Genomic DNA, 19,191 nt, shown 5'->3' with positions numbered 1-19,191 from the left:
GAGTTTCAGGTCCAACCCTTGGAGTTCAGGCTGCATACATGTGTCTGAGCAGGGCTGGTGTGGATGCAACGTTGTTTACCCAGTTAGCCAGGGGCTGCACCGCTGGAGCCAGGCTGGCTGGCCATGGCCAGGCTCACAAAGGGGCCTTGTGGCACTCGAGCCCAGCCTCAACGGCCTGTCTGTTACGTGTCCTGAGACATCTGATGTGTCATGTCAGCCTGGCTGCCAAGCCTGGCAGTCAGCTCAAATCCCTCATACATTTCTTCTTTTTTCTAATGACATAACTTTGAGACAAGTGACACTTTCCACAAATAACTGGGGAGACCTCCAGAAAGTGTTCCCCTCCTCCCCTGATCGTTTCTCCCACCTCATATTACACCTATTGCCATGTGACAAAAGGCAAAGGAATCCACTGTATACACTGCTGTTTCACAAACAGTAAAGCAAAAAAGAGGACAGAGACTTCATTTGGGGACAGTTTCCCCTCAGTCAAGCTCTAGAGGCTGAGTTAAGGAAAAGGAATAACATATCATAAACCAAACTCCGGTACGATTCTGAAATAAAATCATGGGTTATTTTAAACAGCTGCAGTAAATGAACGTGATGCAAATACCAGAGATATGGTAGTTCTTTAGTTGAAATTTCTCCTTTGACATTAGGAACGATAACAGGGGGAGAAGAAGAGCCCCTGGGGCCTCCCAGTGGAGTCAGATTACGCCGACTTCAGGGAGAATGAGTTCTACTGCCTGGCTGAGGTCTAGTTGGTTATGCTGCTCCGGAGCTGGCATCCCCAGCCTAATATGGGGAAGTGTGTCAGCGCTGGGCAGTCAGTGGCGGATCAGCCAGCTCTCCCTCTGCCAAGCCCCCGTCGCTCCCTTTTCAGAAGATGTACAGCCAGGGTATGTCCTGCACACAGCCACTGGGGTCGTGTGGGCAAACCCTAGCTCATTCAATTTAGAAACAGATAAATAAAGCCCTTCGTGAGAATGACATATCCAATAATAGGCAGTGGCCACTTGTCTTCTCTGTACAAGGTCAGCAACATCTAAACACCGGTGACTCCCAAAGTGTGATCTTCAGACCCAACTTCTCTCCTGAGAGTTTGATATTTAATTGCCTTATTGCCAGATGCCCTGTTCCTCAACTTCCATATCTAACTGATCAATAAATCCTGTCAATTCTTTTTCCCTGCCTCTCTAAATGCACTACGCTCCTCCATGCTCACTGCCCAAGCTTCACCCATTCTCATCTGGACTAGTGAGAGTGTCCCTGCAGGTCCTCATGGCCTCCGTCTCCCTTTCCTCGAGTTCACTGTGCACTGCCACTGGAGTCAGCTATTTGATGTCAACATTCAGTCCCTACCCAAAAACACTGCCTTTCCTAGTTGCCTATGGATACATTCCAAGCTCCTTAGTATGGTGCTCAGAGACCTTCACCAACTGGTCTCAACCTCCCCGTGCAAACATATCCTCCGCCACTTCTCAGCACACCCTGGCATACCAGTGCTCCACAACACTGCATTGTTCCAGACAAGCCTTCGTGGCCACTCTGAGAAATGGCCCTCCCTCTGCACAGTACATCCTGCTACTTCACCTCTACCTTCCACTCTTACTTGTCCTTCAAGACCCAATGCAAATGTTACCTCCTCTGGGAAGCTCTCCCCAATCCCTCCAGCTGTGAGTCATGCCCTCCTGTCTGCTTCCCTAGCACTTGCACACTTGTATCCTAAGACCACACGTTGAATGGCAGTAATCTGTTTACTTGCTGGTTTCCCCCGAGACAATGCAGTAAGGTCCTTGAGGGCAGGGATCATATCTTTATCTCTGCACCTGGAACAGCGCTGCAGAGTGGAGTATACACTCGGTAAGTGCTGCTGGATCCATCAATCAGCCAGAAGAATACATGTGAAGCCTGAGAGGGGAATTAGGGCAAGGGAGTGAAAGATTTTGATGTCAGGGTATGTGTCCAGGCCCCCTGCTGCCTCAGACTTGTGTGCTATGGAAATGTATTAATCTATCCAGACTTCAGTTGCTCATCTGTTGAATGAGGGGTGGGACTATGTGATTTCTACAGTCCTAGCATTCAGACTACATTTTCCTTTAAAATCTACAATGAAAAAGACTATAAAACCCCTTGGTAATAATATGTTCCAGGAGTTTGGATGCTCTCCACAAAGCCAGAGGAAAATTGCTACTTTGCCAGGCCACTAGGCAGAGCTCCCAAGGATGGTTAACAACTGAGGTTCCTCCCCTACACTCAGAATCCCCAACTGCCCTCTGTTACGTTTGGAGAAAATCCCTGGTTGCCCTCTACTCTGTTTCACTCTACATATTTTGGCTTCAAAAAGTGGCTTATTAAATATTACACGTAAGAAAAAAGAAACCTGATGACAAAAACCTAACATGCCCTGAAAATAGTAAGTGCTAATAACATGACTTGCTGAATTTTGAAAAGCTGAATTAAACCTCTAGGCCTGATACTCACCTCGTTACCCCATACTCTGGGGGTGGCTGGTACCGCAGGACAGCCACTTCTGTTCTCGCAGGCTGAGGAGCAGGGTAGGGCTTGACCATCTCATGAAGCATCCCAGGGTGCTGGTCACTGTAGAAAAGTCCATGCTCCTGGGTCTTGCTGACTGGGGACATCATTTGCTTGGTCTTGAAGGGGTACTCAGGTGGAGGACCTCGAGGGTCCAGCACTTTACCTGCAGGCTGGGCTGGGGAGGGTCCACCTCCCGCTTTGAAGCCCTTCCCATTCCCTGAGCCAGGGAGGTGTTGCTTAGCACCATTCCTCTCCAGTGACAGCTGCATGATCCTCTCACTGAGCGAACGGACATGGCCCTGCTTCAGTTCTTTCAGCGCCTCGTCCTTGTGCACCTGTCCACTGTTGGCACGGTTCACCGTGGGCCTCCCCTCAGTCCGGGACTTCTGACTGGTACCCCCAGCCATGTAGTAACCATGGCCCACTGCTCCCTGCTGCTGCTGCTGCTGCTGCCCCCTGAAGAACTGTGACTGGGCTTTAGCCTCCTCGTAAGTGGGCAGTTCCTCATTGTTCTGCTGAGGCTGTGTGGACCGGACCTGTTTCTCCATCACCGTATTGTCCACCTGGTGTTCCTGACCCTGCGGTTCCTGGCGTGCCGACTGGTAGACCATTTGTGGGTCTTCTTGAGTGAGGTTTTCTGTGGAAGAAAAGTTGTTTGTAGGGTGGGCTGGTCCTGCGCTCCCTGTGGCCTGGTGCTGAATGGCCAGCAGGTTCATGTTCTCAGTCGGGGTGCCATAGCGCAGTTGTTCCTGGATCAGCCGCTGCAATACTGTTCCAGCTGCCGCATCCTCGGAACCTCTCATTTCCACCTCTGAGATCCTCAGGAAGTTTGGGGAGTGGAAGTTACGAAGAGGATCCTCAGCTAAAAGATAAACATAGGGAAAGAGCTATTAGGCAGTTCTACAGGAGACATATGTCTGTGAGTATATAGCAGACGATTAACCTTCCAACTACAGTAGCATTTAAAGACAAGACTCCAAATACACCATCACCTTCACTGACCAGGCAACGTCTCCTGGACGTGCTTCTCCAACTCAGAGTGACTCTACCACTCCCACTCCCTCTCCTACTGCTTCCTCCTAAACTTTGCTCCAGCCTTCAACCCCTGCCTTTCCTTTACTCTCCCCACTGGTCGCTTTCCTTTGTCACATAAACATACCCAAGTCTTTCCCATCTTAAAAAAAATACAGGTGAAAACCAAAATCAAACAAAGAGAAACCACCTTTTCTTGGCCCTCCCATATACCTCTAACTGCCACGTGTATCTCTCCTTTCCTTCTCTTCCAGTTGTCTTCTGTAAGCACCCTACACTTGCTGTCTCTGCTTCCCAAATGCTCCATCCACTGCCCTCCCCACTGCTCTGATCAGTAACCAAATCCAATGAGAATTTTCCAGCTCTCAGGTTCCATACCTAACTTTTCTGAAGCAATGGACGTGACTATTCACCCTCTTGTTGAAATGCTGTCCTACCTCAGCCTCCAGGTCACCCCTCCTCCTGGTTCTGGCTCCTCTCGGTACACTCCTTCTCTGGCTCCCTTCTCTCACCTGGCCCTTAAATCCTGGTGTTTCCCACAGCTCTGTCCTGCGTGCTCTTCCACCGTCATGCAACAGAATCTCCCTGCACCACCACACCCACCCTTTGTCTTCAACTACTGACTCATGGCCCACATATCTACCACTACCAGCTGATGGCCCCTGAGCCCTTCTCGCTCAACGTATCTTCCTTGCCCCAATGCTTACCCACCCACCCGAATGCCAGTATCCCCTACCTTGTCTACCTTCTGTCAAGCCAGAGACCTCGGAGTTTTCCAAAATTCCTTCCTCTCCCTTACCCCCAACATCCAGTCAGTCGCTGCCTGTCAATTCTACTTTCCCAACATCTCTGCCAACCCTCTTCCTTAATCCTGTGCCAACCTCCAAGTTCCCCATTAATAATCACAACACAACCACAAGAATGCCTTAAATGTGTATATAGATGTGCCAGGTATTATACTGATTTCTCTCCAGGTGTTATTTCATTTATTCCACATACAATCCTAAGAGGCAGATATTAATTCCCCCAATTTACAGATGGGAGAGAAGTTCAGAGAAGGTAAATGACAGAGGCCACAGAGGAAGAAGAGGCAGACTCAGGATCTGACACCAAATCTGTTTTCTTCCACAATGTTACAAGCCCTCGGTATTTCATACTCAGGCCATTCCAACAGCTTCCTTAACTATTCCCCTGAATCTAGTCTCACTCCCACTTTCACACCCACATTTCAGACCCTAATCTATCTTCCATACTACCTCAAAAGATTGTTCCATGAGGAAAATCTAATCATGTCATTGTCACTCTTCTGTACAAAATTCCTCAATGTTCAATTACAGGATGAAACTGACATTCTATCACATGGTGTAGCAGGTAATGCCTACCTTTCTAGCAACATTTCATGCCACCCCCAGCCCCCATTGGCAACCCCTTGGAGTTTAAGCTCCAGCAAGACGTAAGTACATACAGTTTCGAAGACATGCTAGCTCTCTCCAGCCCCTAGACCTTTGATTGCATTCTTCCCATGCATCTCACCATGTCTCCTAGGAAATTCTTAGACATCCTTCAAGTCATAGCTCCAGAGCTACCTTCTGAGTAAAAACTTTCCCACTGCAGCCCAGCAGGCTTGAGCCCTCCTTCTCCAATGTCCCTACTCCATTTGTAGATATCTCTACTGGAGCAATTAGCACAGCAGATGGCAATTATTTATTTACACAAGACTTGAAACTCCTTAAAGACAAGGATCACATCTTCTCATCTGGGTCTCCCCAACACACAGCCCAATGCCTGCAAGTAACGGGGCTCAGACATTTAGAAGTAAAAGAATATCTACATGAGCTTCATGAAATATAACACTTAGCCCATTTTACAACAGTACTATTAAGTAGTGCATTAAGGATATTACATAGCATTGTGAGAGTAAAAATCCTACCACTTACTACTGGCATGACCTTGTGCAAATAACTTACTTTCTCTGAGCCCCAATATCTTGAATTGTAAATTAACAGAGCTGGACTAGATCATCTCTCGGCAGCCTTCAGGTGTACAGTTTCATGCATTGATGGCTCTGTGGTTTTATATTCACACAGAAGCACAATCATTTTCCCAAAAAAGTCTTTCTTCCCCAAGTACATATTCCCCAAGTACATATTTTTTCCCTATAAATGGCATCCTCATCACATGAGTCATCCAGATAGAAATTTCATATTCACTTTTGACCTTTTCTCTCCTTCACTCCCCACATTTAATCAACTGTCAAGCTAGTTTTTCTAAGTACATAGTGAAATGAGAAAAATGAAGGTGATGTGATATGCTTATAAGATATATACGTGTATGGATATCAACACTTCCACATGTGTATGCACGTAGACACGTGTCATTAGGTTTACAACTGTCTTTTTTGGGTAAGGACTGTCAAGGATTACGTCTCTCTTACTTTTTTGATATTAAAATATGAAAAAAGGTATATAACAGTAGATGACATGCTTAGTATCCTTGCAAAAGCAAAACACTGCAACTCTATGTTGGTCCCCCAATTTTTATTAAAAAATTTCACATTTGTGATAGTTAGACATTGGATCCAAGCCCCAGTTTCTGCACCAACACATTCCGCACCAGTCCCTTCTCCCACACCCTCAGCCACTCCGCAGGGCCCTGTCCTCCTTTCCAGCTGCTTAGACATCCGAATTCCTTCCCAGTCTCTCTTGCCTCTGGCCTCTTGTCCTTTCAGTCCCTACTACATTGACTACCTACCTCTCTTGCTCTACCAGATTCAGCTCCAGAGGGCAGAGTTTTGTCTGCTGTATCCACAAGCTGTCTCCCAGTGCCTACAACCCTGCCCTGACACACAGAAGGCATTCAGGACATGATTGCTGAGGAAATTTAAAAATTTTACAGACTGGTTCCTGAAGCTCTACTTTGATCATATGGATCTCCCTGTCACCTACCCCCCTGCAAAATCTCGCCTCTGTGGTTTCTCTAAAACTCACTCCTCTGAAAAATGGTAGCTTCATAGCTACCTCATAGGAACACACGTAAAGTAAATTCACACTTATTCTTTCACTTCCGAGAATGTATACTGTAACTGAGATATAAACCCAAGTTCAATAATAAAAAGTTTTAAATAGAAACAAATTATTAAAAGTCCACACAAGATGAATTGTCAAATAATTGTAATAAACGATGAACAACCCAAGGAGAGAGAGATCAATGTGGGTTGGACTGTGGATTGGTCCACTCATTCCCTTTACAGATATTTACTGCAAACCTACTATATTTCAGGCACTGGGCTAGGTGCTGGGTTATGAGGGTAAAGAGGACATCGTCCTTACCCTGAGGGTAACCGATCTCAAAGGCTTACTGGAATAAGCACATTCAAGCAAGAATAAAAATTTTTAAATAATACTTGAATAAAAATATATTTCCAAAGGAAAACGATTTATTTGGATGAATAATAAAGGACTGGATCTCAACAAGCATGAAAACTATTGAACTTTTTCACTGAAGTAAGAGAAAAATGAGTTATAAGCACATTTGGCAAGAACCATGACATCCTTCCCTAAAGTAGTTTTAAAGATAACCTCATAGTTTTACCAGTCTCAAAAGCCCTCAAAAATAGATAGGAAGTTCTTACAAAGGAGACAGTTCCTTCCCTACTTTAGTTTTGAATTATTTCTTTTGAACTCCTGAATTATTTACCAAAACAGATAAAAATAAAAGCAGAGAAAGAAAAAGGAAATGAAAGATTCTGAGAAAGGGTAGGAAAAAGCATTTAGGAATTAGATAGAGAAAAATTATGGGAAAAATGGTATAATGCTTAAGTTCTTACATACTTAGGTATGACTCTCTTAGAGTCACATATTAGAGTAAAATAGTCTGTTAACACTATAGCACCACATAATTAAAAATAAGGGACCTATCAACACAGAAACAACCAATAATCCAGCATGCTGATTTTTAAAACAAGATTAGAGAATACAGAAAAATCTGAATCATGTAAAAGAGCTAAAAATGAGAAATGTAAGATCATTTTGCTTTTCCACACAAGTGCCAGTAAAAGGACTTACCAACTTTTTCCCTGATGCTACTGTTTGCCTCCACTGTCAAAGCAGATGCCTCATACCTCCCAGAATAGAGCTGAAAGTCTGGGGCAAAGTAGTTGGGGTCTTCTGGAATCTGGCCAGGACTACTGGGGCTGTAACAAACAGGAGGGAGACCTGGGGAGAGAAAGCAAAGTGAACGTGAGTGCCAACAAAGCCCTCCCTCCTTCCTGTGTGACTCACAGGGGCCCACGAGGCATTCGCCCACATCTCGACTCGCAGTGGGAGCTCTGTCTTTTTGATTCATAAAATTCCTAAGTTACTATTCAGGATTATCACAAGTCCAGCCACCCACCAAAATGACCCATGAAATCAACATAACCATCTTCAAGACATGCTGAGAGAAGGCACGAATGCTTTCACGCAACCCGGTTCCAAGGGCAGCAGACGCACCACCAGTCAAAGTCAAGTCCTCTGGGGGTGAACGTGTCACAAAGTCAGGAACGGTCAAGGTGGGGATAGAAAGGAGGGAGGTGGCTGTCTCTAAAATATAGAAGAGATACAGAGAGGGGTGGTCATTTTGCCAGCCCATGTGTTATCAAGAGAATGTCCCAGTGCAGGACAGAGCACTTTCCCCTTCAAAGGCTTCTAGAGTCTCATGTTGCAGCATGGAGCTGGGGCTACGGGTTCTGGTCCTCTGCCAAGCGCTGGCCTTTCAGTTTCAGTTTATCTGCTTCACACACAAACCAGAGTGTGCTTCCTGTTCCAATTAAATGTGACACTGTATTCAGTCCTTCAGTCACTGAACATGAGATACCACCACAATAACACTGATACTGCACATACAACATCCGTGGGAACATTCAGCAGGATGGGCCCAGGCTGTTTTTCCCTCTCTGCACTGATTTCTCTGCAGGGGCACCAACCTTAAGGCTTTTTTTTGGCAAAAGTAACTTAGTTTACTCTGGGGAAAGAGTCATACAATTTTTCTTTTTATTAAAATCCTTGCCTGAAAGATAATTGCACTATAAGAAAAATAACGTTTTTCAGCAATTTCTTCAAACAGGTAATTTGAAATTTCTGGCTAGGTTTGTTATATAGTCACCTTGCACAAGGCCAAAGCTAGCAGAAGTGACTAAGCAATTATGCTGATTGGCCATTAGATGGAAATGTACCTCAACACGTGAAATAGTATTTGCATGTATGCTCACATGTGTCACAGGCATGTTTGGACGAGAGAGAAAAAAGATTTTGACAACTAGGATATTTATCTGTAAATTTAAAATAAATGTGGTTGTGACTCTCACCTTAAAGATGAATATAAACAATATGAATGGCACATTGTACGAAGATCAGTCTAGAACTACAGTTCCAGCACGTAAGACAGGACCAGTCAAGCCTTTTCTTTTTGGCCCACCTGCAAAGGACTACCCTGAAAGAAACTCAGCCTCTTTCTGGCTCTCATTCTCTACATCTATGAATCTAAAAGTCTAGGGCTAAAATTAGGCATCATAGATGGCCTCAATCCAAAGGCAAATCCTGACCTGGCTTCTCCTTTCGGGTAGGTGGAAAATGGTGGAAAACTAGAGAGGTGCCAGGTGCAACCTTGGCTGCACACAAGAATCGCCCGGGAAACTGAAAATCCCAGTACTCACCCAGACCTATTCCATAAGAACCTCTGGAGATAGGACCAAGGCATCTGCATTCTATAAAGCTCTACAAACGATCCCAATGTGCAGCCAAAGGTACACTAAGCTAGAGGGAGAACAGCACACATAGGCAAAAAAAATCACCTTTCTGTACGTTCACCTCCACCCCTCCCCACCAAATCGGAATAAGAGAAGAGTTGAGAGCCCATATGCTTCAGTCAATGAAAGTGTTGTGACTTCTTAAAATAGATACTGAGTCAGGAATAGTATGTGCCAGCATATTACAACTTTGGGTAATACCACCCAGTCACACGACTAATAATTTTAAATAATAACCAAGCAAACTGTTAATAAAATTGAGACCCAACTAAGAAAAAGATATGCGCGTATATATGTAAGTGTGTATGCATATAAAGAAGATGCAGGGGTGGGTGTGTGTGTGTGTGTGTGTGTGTGTGTGTTTTCAATATGGAAGTCAGCATGGACCCCTGCACTAAGCCATTCACAGTTACTGCAACACTGGTGTGAGTTACTTTTCCACACCTTACCCCATGGCCTGCCAACTGAGAGTAGGTTCAAGAGCCACAGAACACTACACACAGAGGGCAGTACTTAAAGAGGGGCCTCAGCACAGAGGACACCAAAGATAGGCCACCTTTCACCATTTTTCCCTCAATGTTATAAAAGAACCGAAGCACCTCACAGACACACAGCCCCATTCAGACTGAAGGACAGGATGCCCAACTATGTGGCAATGATCACTTAGGACGTCTGCTTTTTCCACACACACTTGGGGACCCACATGTTCACCAAGTCACATTCCCACTGCTGCCCACCACTCCTCAGTGCTGAAGAAAGGCAGGACAGCTGAGCAGATGACAAGAACAGGCCCTGCAGACAGACAGGCCCAAGTACCATCCGCTCCACTGAAGCTAAGAGACAGCCAGGGGAGCTATCGCAGCATAAACCCAGCCTGGAGGAATCACTTTAACCACCAGTTTTCTCACTTTGTGCTTCACAAAGTCTGCACCGGATTCCTGGGCCATAGATCGAAAATCTAAGGGAGGCCCAGCCCAGCCCCCGTGTACTTTTAGTTCACTGTCTTCACTGGGAACTCCTATAGCATAAATTGAGTTTTTTTTCTTAGGCAAAATGCAGGGCCCATGACCTAACTGACAGAGTCAAGGATACCTGAAATGAGGAACTGAAAGGAACCTTTGGCATGAGGGGGAATGCTGTTTTCTTTGTTAGCCATTCATATTTGGGAGCAAGAGCTGCGAGAAACCACAGACGGCTCCCAGATACCACCACCACCCAGAAAGCCCCTGCAGGGCCTGGCTCGGGCCCAGGGACTAATAAGTAACAGTGCCAGTTTTCAGGGGGCCTACAGTTTGTCAAGGTCTCTGCTGGCTCAACAGTGTGTAACATGTACAGTGTAGTTGCGTGTAGGGGCGTCATAAAGACTATTCCCAAATGAGGCCCTCTAGACTCAGCGAGTGACTATCTTCTTTCAGCTCAGCACCTTGTCTAAGGATTACCACTCACTCAGCTTTAGCCTGCATGAGGAAAGTGGCAAAAGCCATGGAAAACAAGCTAAGGTCAGTGAAGGAGTCGGCTCTCCAGGAAGTCTCTTGCTGGCGAGAGGCAAACGCAGCCCCTAGGGCCCTATTCTGGCAGAAATCTAAAGATGCCGCACCCAACCAAGAGTGAAATTCTAAAATGCTAGTTTAAGTGTTCGACATTTCTGCTGTGTATTGACTATGACCCATTTCGCCATGAATGGCTCCTTTTTCTTTACATAATCTCTATGTCATCTGTGAACAGAAGACTCCTTTGCTTCTCTCTCTCTAAGCGTGACTGTTGTGGGCTTGCTTCTGAAGCACTGAAAATTTCTTCCCCATTATGGTTGCATCCTTTCTTTGTAACTGTCCAGGGGCCTTTAGGTAACATGACCCTGAACAAGACTTTTTTTCTTTCCTTAGTAGTGGCAATAACAAACGGCCTCATTGTTGAAGGCAAAATGAATTAAGGTAAAATGAAGTGAGCTATCTGGGGAGGCAAGAGGCACAACAAGGAACCCTGGTGAGCTGCTCCTCTGCTTCACCTGCCACTGGAACACTAATTCCCAACGATCAGCTCCTGCATCTGTCCACAGGCCAATATGACAGGCTCGGAAGGTTCCTTTAGGTTTAAACTCCGGAGGATATGAAACTCATCCCACTATCATCCAACACACACAACTGGGAAACCTCCATCCTGAAGTTCCACTTGCAGAATGCCACTCCCTCACACACAGCCATTTGGGCTATAACTTCAGGGCTGGAGTTTGTGTATTTATCAAGGCATCTGTAATCAGCTCCACTCCCCCATAGCTGTTCATAGCCTTGCTGGTCCCCTCAGCACCCCAGCATCCCCTGAACGTGGCATCATCATTCTCCAAGTGCCATCCTCTGGCTTTGCATGCAGCCCCAACTACTTTAAAGTTCATCCCAGTAAATGTATTAATACCTCTGCAGTTTACCTCCTCTACAATGTCCACTGCCCCCTCACACACACTGGCCTCCCTTCCCTCAACTATCACCACGATTATGACCCGAGCACACAAAACTTGGCATTTGAACTTCAACTGCCTAGTATTTAATATAGCAGCTTTCATATAGCTACTAGGCTGGTGTCATTGCCCTGGTAAAGACATAAGCCCTTTGAAGGCAGGCACCATCCCGTGTACTTGCTAATTTCTACAAGTACGCAGTATGTAAGTGTACGTCCTCTTACTACTTGCTGACTGATGGCAAGAACATGGCATTATCCTCTGGAATAGTCTCACTACCAAGTAAGAGTTTAAAGGAAAGGTCAAAGATTCCTTCAAAACCAATCTGAAAGTTCCAGATAATTCCTGGACCTTTCAGTTCCCTAAGAGGAGGGAGCACTTACTTTGTAGATGATACTGGTGCTTTGAGGTCTGCAGGTCAGACACCATTCCTCAAAGACATCACTAACTGCAAAACGACTCCCAGGTGTTTTGTCACCAAAAGGCAAAACTTTCTGCCAGCTACATGTAATCCAAAACCTCCTAATACATTTAAAAACGATTTCACTGTCTAGATTAGAATAGCCTCCTATAACTTTACAATAGAAATTTTAACCACAGCAACAAACAATTCTGTGGCTTCTACCTTTCCTTTGAAAGAGCTAAGGAATTTGCTGAGTGTGCCAGCAGCCTCAAAGTTAAGTGGAAGCAATCAAGCCTTTAGATTCTGGCAAAACTCGAGGTTTTTCTAGGGAGTGGAGTACTGTGCTCAGGTAGATAGATGCCCTGGAAACCATGCTTAGAAGGGGCCTGGAAACCCTATGACCAGTACCTGAAAAATATGTTTTAGTCTGTTCATGAGTCCTCATGTGAAAACAAGCCAGCTTATTTGGATTAGCCAAGCCACAATCTGGGTACCTGAGACCTGTGTAAAGCATAGACAGGCAATGATACCCTCCTCTGCAAACAGCTGCATGAAACACACAACAGTTTAAAAAAGAAAATAGGAATCTCCACCACTAAACCAAAAACACACACTGGAATATGTTTTTTCACTCTCTTCTCCCCAAGGAACCAATAATCGAAACCCCAGATTTGGCGTGGGGGGTTGGGAGGAGGAGTTTCCCAGAATTCCAACCCCTACATGGTATGGTCTTCCAAACGGGCATCAAACTTGAATTATAATCCCTGGACCAATACATCTATTCTAGAAAACAAGTGAAATTTATACATCGATAGTTATTTAATTTAGACTTTCTCAATGCAGGATGTGTGATGAGTAACTTTGAACTTGTCCAAAGTTTAACCTTATAATACTTACTCAGAAATATCTCTGAGATATTATCAGTGTGAACTAAAATGCAGAACATATGCTTAACCTTTAAATGAACAATTGAGTTCAAGAGAACACAGTGATAGGAGCTATAAATATCAAGAAATGAGTAAGATAGTCTTCGGCCCTAGGATACTGTGATTTGGTTCCAGAGCCCAACATGAACACAAGTACCCAAATTTCATTGCCATTGCTGAGTAAGTGCTCTCTTACAGGGACATAATGCTCTGGAGGCCCAGGAGTAATTCATTAGTACCTGTTGACTGAAGGAAGGAATATGGAGCTGCGATGACAAGGAGAGAAAGAGACATGTGAGCTGAACTGGAGGAGGGGAGAGGGTGACAGTGAGAGAAGATCAATCCAGCATGAGAAAAGCAGAAGCACAGGACTGAGTCATGGAAGTGTTTCACCTCTTTAAGGAACAGAGAGATCAGTGTAGCTTAGCTATGGATAAGGAAGATGAAGCTACATCTGCAGACCCAGAATCCAGTTATTTATTGGGAGGAGGGGAGAGATGTTAGAAGCATTAGTACATCATTTTTGTAATACTATAGAACTGAAAAATAAATTAGAGATTATGTGGTTTAACTTCCAACTACCTACCACATGCCTTTCCTGCTAGGCAATCACCAAGGTGAATACTTTCAATGCTAGGGAACAATGGACACACTGTGTGAGTCTTGGGGGCAGGTTCTACCTTCCACTACAGAAGCCAGAGGGTCCCTTCCCCATTCCAGCAGTTAGGATGACCTGGGCTCAGTCAACTGGATATTCACTGAATCTTGAGAAAATGACACAAAGACAAAAAGGGGCTGATAAATTATCCATAGTAGCACTATCACCAGGAGTCCAGGAGTAGCAGTGGTTTCCATGGTGACCTCATGCTAAGGAGATAAGCAGCAAATCCCTGGCTGTGTTCCCAGTGTATCTTTGCTTAAGAATCCTGCCCATTTTCTGAGCCTTCCCATCAATTTGTGAGCTGCCCAATATATGAGGTTTGTCCAGAAAGTATCCAGCCATCGTTAATCTAACGAGAATGGTTTGTACAACATCTATATAACTTGGCAGCCAAGGAGAGTGGACTGTAATGTGCATGCGTGAACAATGACAACTTCACTGTGGTAGTCAGTGGCGCTAGAGGCCTTTGAGTGAGCATGTGTACTGTGTGGCCGACGCACTCAAAATGACTGATCAAGTAAAGCAACACATCTGCATCAAATTTTGTGTTAAACTTGAACATTCCTCTTCAGAAACTATTCGAATGATTTAGAAGGCTTTGGGGGACAATGCAATGAGTGCAATGCAAATAGAAGTGTGGCACGAATGCTTCAAAGATGGTCAAGAATCTGTTGAAAGTGATCCACGTTCTGGAAGGCCTGCAACAAGCAGAACACCTGAGAATGCTGAACGTGCATGGGTTAGGTTAAGAGATGCTGGAAGACCTGTGCGAGGTCCCAAGGTGCCTACTTTGAAGGGGACTGATGCATCATTGTCCTATGCACAATGTTTCCTGTATCGTGTATCTTCTTCAGTAAATGTCTCTATTTTTCACATTACATGGCTGGATACTTTGCAGACAGACCTCTTATTTCCGATAAATTCCTCTTTTGCTTAAGTTAGCCACAGTCACTTTGTGCTGCTTACCATCAAGAATCTTATATTTTAAGAGAGACTTATTTTAGGGAGACTTATATTTTAAAAAAAATTAATTTTTCTGACCCTCATTCCGTCACAGCATTTTGTTTGTATCTTAGTACCACAGACTTAGCACTATCTGCCTTGAATTATAGCAACTTGTGTATATTGCCCCAACCATCCTTTGCACAAACCTTAGAAAAATAATTGCCATTCTCCAACGTTTTCTTCAGCTGGAAGGCCTTTCTACTCTTACGAGTCTATAAAATTCTTACTTTGGCACATATCAAATGCTAAAATACACATTCTGACTATTGAAAGGTCTTCTGAAGCTCTATTCTGGTGCCACTTCCTCCAGTGAGTCAGCTTCCCCTCCTCCCCCAAATTTTTGTATGCTACTCTGTGCTCCCATAACATTCTAGGCACACTGATGCCACAATGTATTAAACTGCCTGTGTATTTAGCTTATTTTTTTCTACGCCCATTTAACTTACAAGTTTATAACAGCAGGGACCACGTCTCATTCACCTTTGTATGTCCAGTCACTAGCAGAAATCAGATCACAGCCAGTACTCAACACATATTTATTGAATCAATGAGTCATCTGCATATGTTCACAGTACCTAAGAGTTTCTACTACATAGTGGGGATTCAATAAATATATTAGCTTGATATGTATATATATACACATACATATAAATTAAAGATACATTTAAAAATAACTAGCTATAAATGTATACTTAGTACTACAGAACTTAGCTCAAAGATAAGTCTTTTTTAAGGTCTCCTTGGAACTACTCAGGAAACCAAGGTAAAGGCTGCTGGAGAAAAAAAAAACCTAAAACACGTTAACTATAAGCTCCAATCCCAGAAGGGCTTTGTACTTGATGTTAGAAGTAACAAACTCGCAGGGATTTTTGTCTCTTGAGCACAAACTCACATTTTAGAGAAAGGCACTCTATCCTCCTCCTCAACCCCAGCAGGCAGCTCTGAGCCCATGGGACTGTGCCCTAAATGGAACCTTTGCTCAGGCTTCCTTCACAGGTCTGGGCGCTGGAGCAGAGGCAGGAGATCTCTCCACTCACTTACCATTAAAAAAAAAAAAAAACAACAGGAATATTCCCAGTCCTACCTACCACACAGAGTCACAGTGAGTATGCAGTGAGAGTATCCATAATAAAAGGCCTTTATCTGCAAAGAGAAAGTAATTCTTAAATTTGGATTTCAACAAAAAATCCAAAGGCCACTTAAATATCTTGACTCAAACTGTACATATTAACATTACAATTCATGTTTTATGATGATATAATTGGTGTTTAACTTACCTAAAATGAAAAGACTACAAGTACCTGGACTCCACAGATTCTTTTCCTCAGATAACTTTTAATAAATATTACTGAAATTTAAATTATCTTTAATTGTAACTCATTTGTTCACAACTGTCTAGAAGTATCTCTGGACCATAAAAGTATTCTTTTGGGTGGCTCTGGCACACACTGTGTTCCCACTGAGGGAACAAGTATTACTAACATATAAGCTCCATTGCTTGAATGTGCATGCAGACAGTAAGCACTTAATATTTTTTTGAACAAAGGAAAACAAACAGGGTGGAAAGCTTTGAAATAAACCCTGGACATAAAACGACAATATGGCTGCATAATTATGCTCCTCAAAGCTCCCTCTCTCGCCTCCACTAAGAGAGGAGCAGTTCAGACATTTCCTGTCTCCCACCAAATTCCTCCAGCTTTCCAGATCCTGTTAGAGTGTGTTGTTGCAGCTGGGCGACACTGGGATGTCTGTCAGGCAGCAGCATCGTACAAGGCCTAGGACTCTCTCGAGGCAAGTACACGGCTTCTAATCACACTCAACCCAGCTCGTAAGTCAATATGGGCTCACAAATGAACTACATAATTTAAAGCAACCAATATTCCTCAAGAAACTAAATATCCCTTTAGTAATAAAAGGATCCCTTTAACTAATAACAATAGGAGCTACCATTTACTGAAAGTCTGTTAGTGCAGGGATGTTATAAAAATTATATTACTTAATTATCACCACCCTATTCCCATTTTGTTGATAGAGATACTGAGGGTCACAGAGGTTAAGTAATGCCCAGAGTCACAAAACTAGGTGGCAGCACAGCCCCTCTCAGCAAAACTCTTTTTACTACACCATTCTGCCCTCCAAAGACCCCTCAATAATGCAAACTAATTCCAAGTCCTTTTTCCCTACCTAATTTCTTACACTAAAATTAGGGGAGTTTTAATAAAATGCTCTTGCTTGTAAGATAAAGGGGAAACATACTGGAAAAGTTTCCTTCCCCACATGGATGCAGCAGAGAAGGATCCAGAACTATTTTATTTGTGTAATGTTTACAAAAGCTTAGGGGAATAGCAGCATACTCCTTGCCAATCACCAGAACACCAAGACAACTAATGAAACCACTCTTCTCCCTCTTTTCCATCTGGCCACATATTATTATCATGATGGCGTTTCCACTTTAACAATGAACCCAAACCTGCAGTGTGTCAGAACCACTCATGGAGTTTGTTACGAGTGTCACTTCACGTCCCCATGTCAGACCTACAACAATGGCCTCACCACTAGTATAGACCAGAAATGAAGTTTTTGACCATCCTTCATAGACAATTTGAATGCAGTCAGGTTTGGGAAGCTTGTACTTCTATGCCATATAAACTCTTACACAACAAACATATGCACTCCTGAAAAGTTGTGGTAAACTGAAACTTTGTAAATCAATCACATTTTAAGTACAAAATGTGCTGGATTTAATAAATCTGAATAATGACGAATAAGTAAAGGAGACTTAGCTCTTTCTAAAACTAAACAACCAACCAAACAACCTGCATTAACTCCTTTAGTAAAGTGAAGAATTCTTCATGTAATTTGTCACTTTTTAATAAATTCAGATTTGAAGTCAATTATTTTAGTGCCCTGTGTTTTATAACTGCTAACCTGAATGACCAGGTATGGGAATAAGGCTATTTTAGTTACATCTATAATACTGTTACAAAGATACAGTAGCAAGATGATAATAGCAAAAAAAAATCTAATTCAATAACATGACAAGATAAAGCCTGTTAAAATGCCTAGCATACTATACATAAATGCTTTATAAATCTGAAACTCAAAAATCCTTGGCTAAGAATGAGGAATAATCCTTAGAGAGTTACGAGGATTTAAGTGAGTTAATGTGAACTACACTTTAGTTGGTTATATGGCCAACTATAGCCAAGGAGTCTATGTAAGACAAGTAACTATCTAATTACAGGGAAGGAAGACATAGAAAGTAGTATTACTGAGCATGACATGATATAAACATCTCGGGTAATCCTCACATCCCTGAGAATTAGGTTTCATTATCTCCTTTGTACCTAAACAAAAACAGGAAGGGCATGCCCTGGGTCACACAGCTCACGGCCATAAGGCTGACACACAAACTCAATTTTGACTGCTCCAAAGCATTCCACAGGATTTAAATGATATTTCAAAACACGTAGGTACTTGCAATAGTATTTAGGTTCTTTATAACTCCTATGAGTTACAAAGGATCGTGGATCTGTGAATTTGATTAGCAGAAAAAAGCAGCATTATTCACTGATTCATTTGTCCATTCATTCCACAAAGACATATGACACTGAGTACCTGCCAGGGCAAGACAGTGCTAGGTATGAGACCCAGATCTGACAGTCTATCGGGACAGACAGACATATAAAGCAGATAATTGCCAAACAGTGCAGAAATGCAGTGACACAGGCAAGCTCAAGGCAGTGCGGGTGGTGAGCTGGGGTACCTGTGTCCACGTTCATTTCAAAGCACACACACAGGATCTAGAACTGTGCTTAGGGGCTACACTTACCACTTTCTCTTCTTTGGCCTTCCTGTTTGGGATCATGGGTACCTCTTTAAAAGAATCTGTCAAAAGCTTCAGAGCCCCTCCCTAGGTCTAGGAGAATGTACGCACAAAAATTCCATGTACAATTTCACGAAGTTCACTACAAATCTCAGCCTAATTTATCGTCAGCCATGACGCTGATGAAGGAGAATAGCAGAAAACATGCTGCAAAATAAAATTTTCTGGAGGCAAATCAACTACAGGTAAATAGTAGTAACCAAACACTGCTGAGAATTTTATATGTGAAGGGTGATTCACATGAACTCACTTAATTCTCTTAACAACTCAGTGAGGATTATCCCCATTTTTCAGATGAAGAAACTAAGGCATTGAGAATAACTTGACTAAAGCCACACAATTAGTAAGGGCCAAAACTAGGACTTAAGCCCAGCCTCGCTGGCTCCAGAGTCTATGGCTTTTACCACTGTACCAACAGCACTCAGACTTTTTAGTTTCAGACCCCTTTACACTTAAAAATTATTGAGGACCCAATGAGCTTCTGTTTATGTAGGCTATAT

At 43.4% G+C, this 19,191-nt stretch overlaps 1 protein-coding gene across 2 annotated transcripts in view; it reads right to left on the bottom strand.

The window, feature by feature from the left end:
* Window positions 1-19,191, bottom strand: part of AMOTL1 (angiomotin like 1) — a 93,872-nt gene that overhangs the window by 59,897 nt on the left and 14,784 nt on the right. For both annotated transcript variants that reach the window (XM_012660076.1, XM_012660078.1), the window contains exons 2-3: window positions 7,638-7,787; window positions 2,485-3,403 (exon numbers count right to left, since the gene is read on the bottom strand). In XM_012660076.1, coding sequence (XP_012515530.1) covers window positions 2,485-3,403; window positions 7,638-7,787 — 1,069 coding nt within the window. The remainder of the gene's footprint in view (window positions 1-2,484; window positions 3,404-7,637; window positions 7,788-19,191) is intronic.

Source organism: Propithecus coquereli, unplaced genomic scaffold (assembly GCF_000956105.1).
Source record: "Propithecus coquereli isolate 6110/MARCELLA unplaced genomic scaffold, Pcoq_1.0 Scaffold65, whole genome shotgun sequence".
Classification (NCBI taxonomy): Eukaryota; Metazoa; Chordata; class Mammalia; order Primates; family Indriidae; genus Propithecus; species Propithecus coquereli.
Note: the sequence above shows the minus strand (reverse complement) of the source record. Positions and strands in the feature narration are given on the sequence as shown.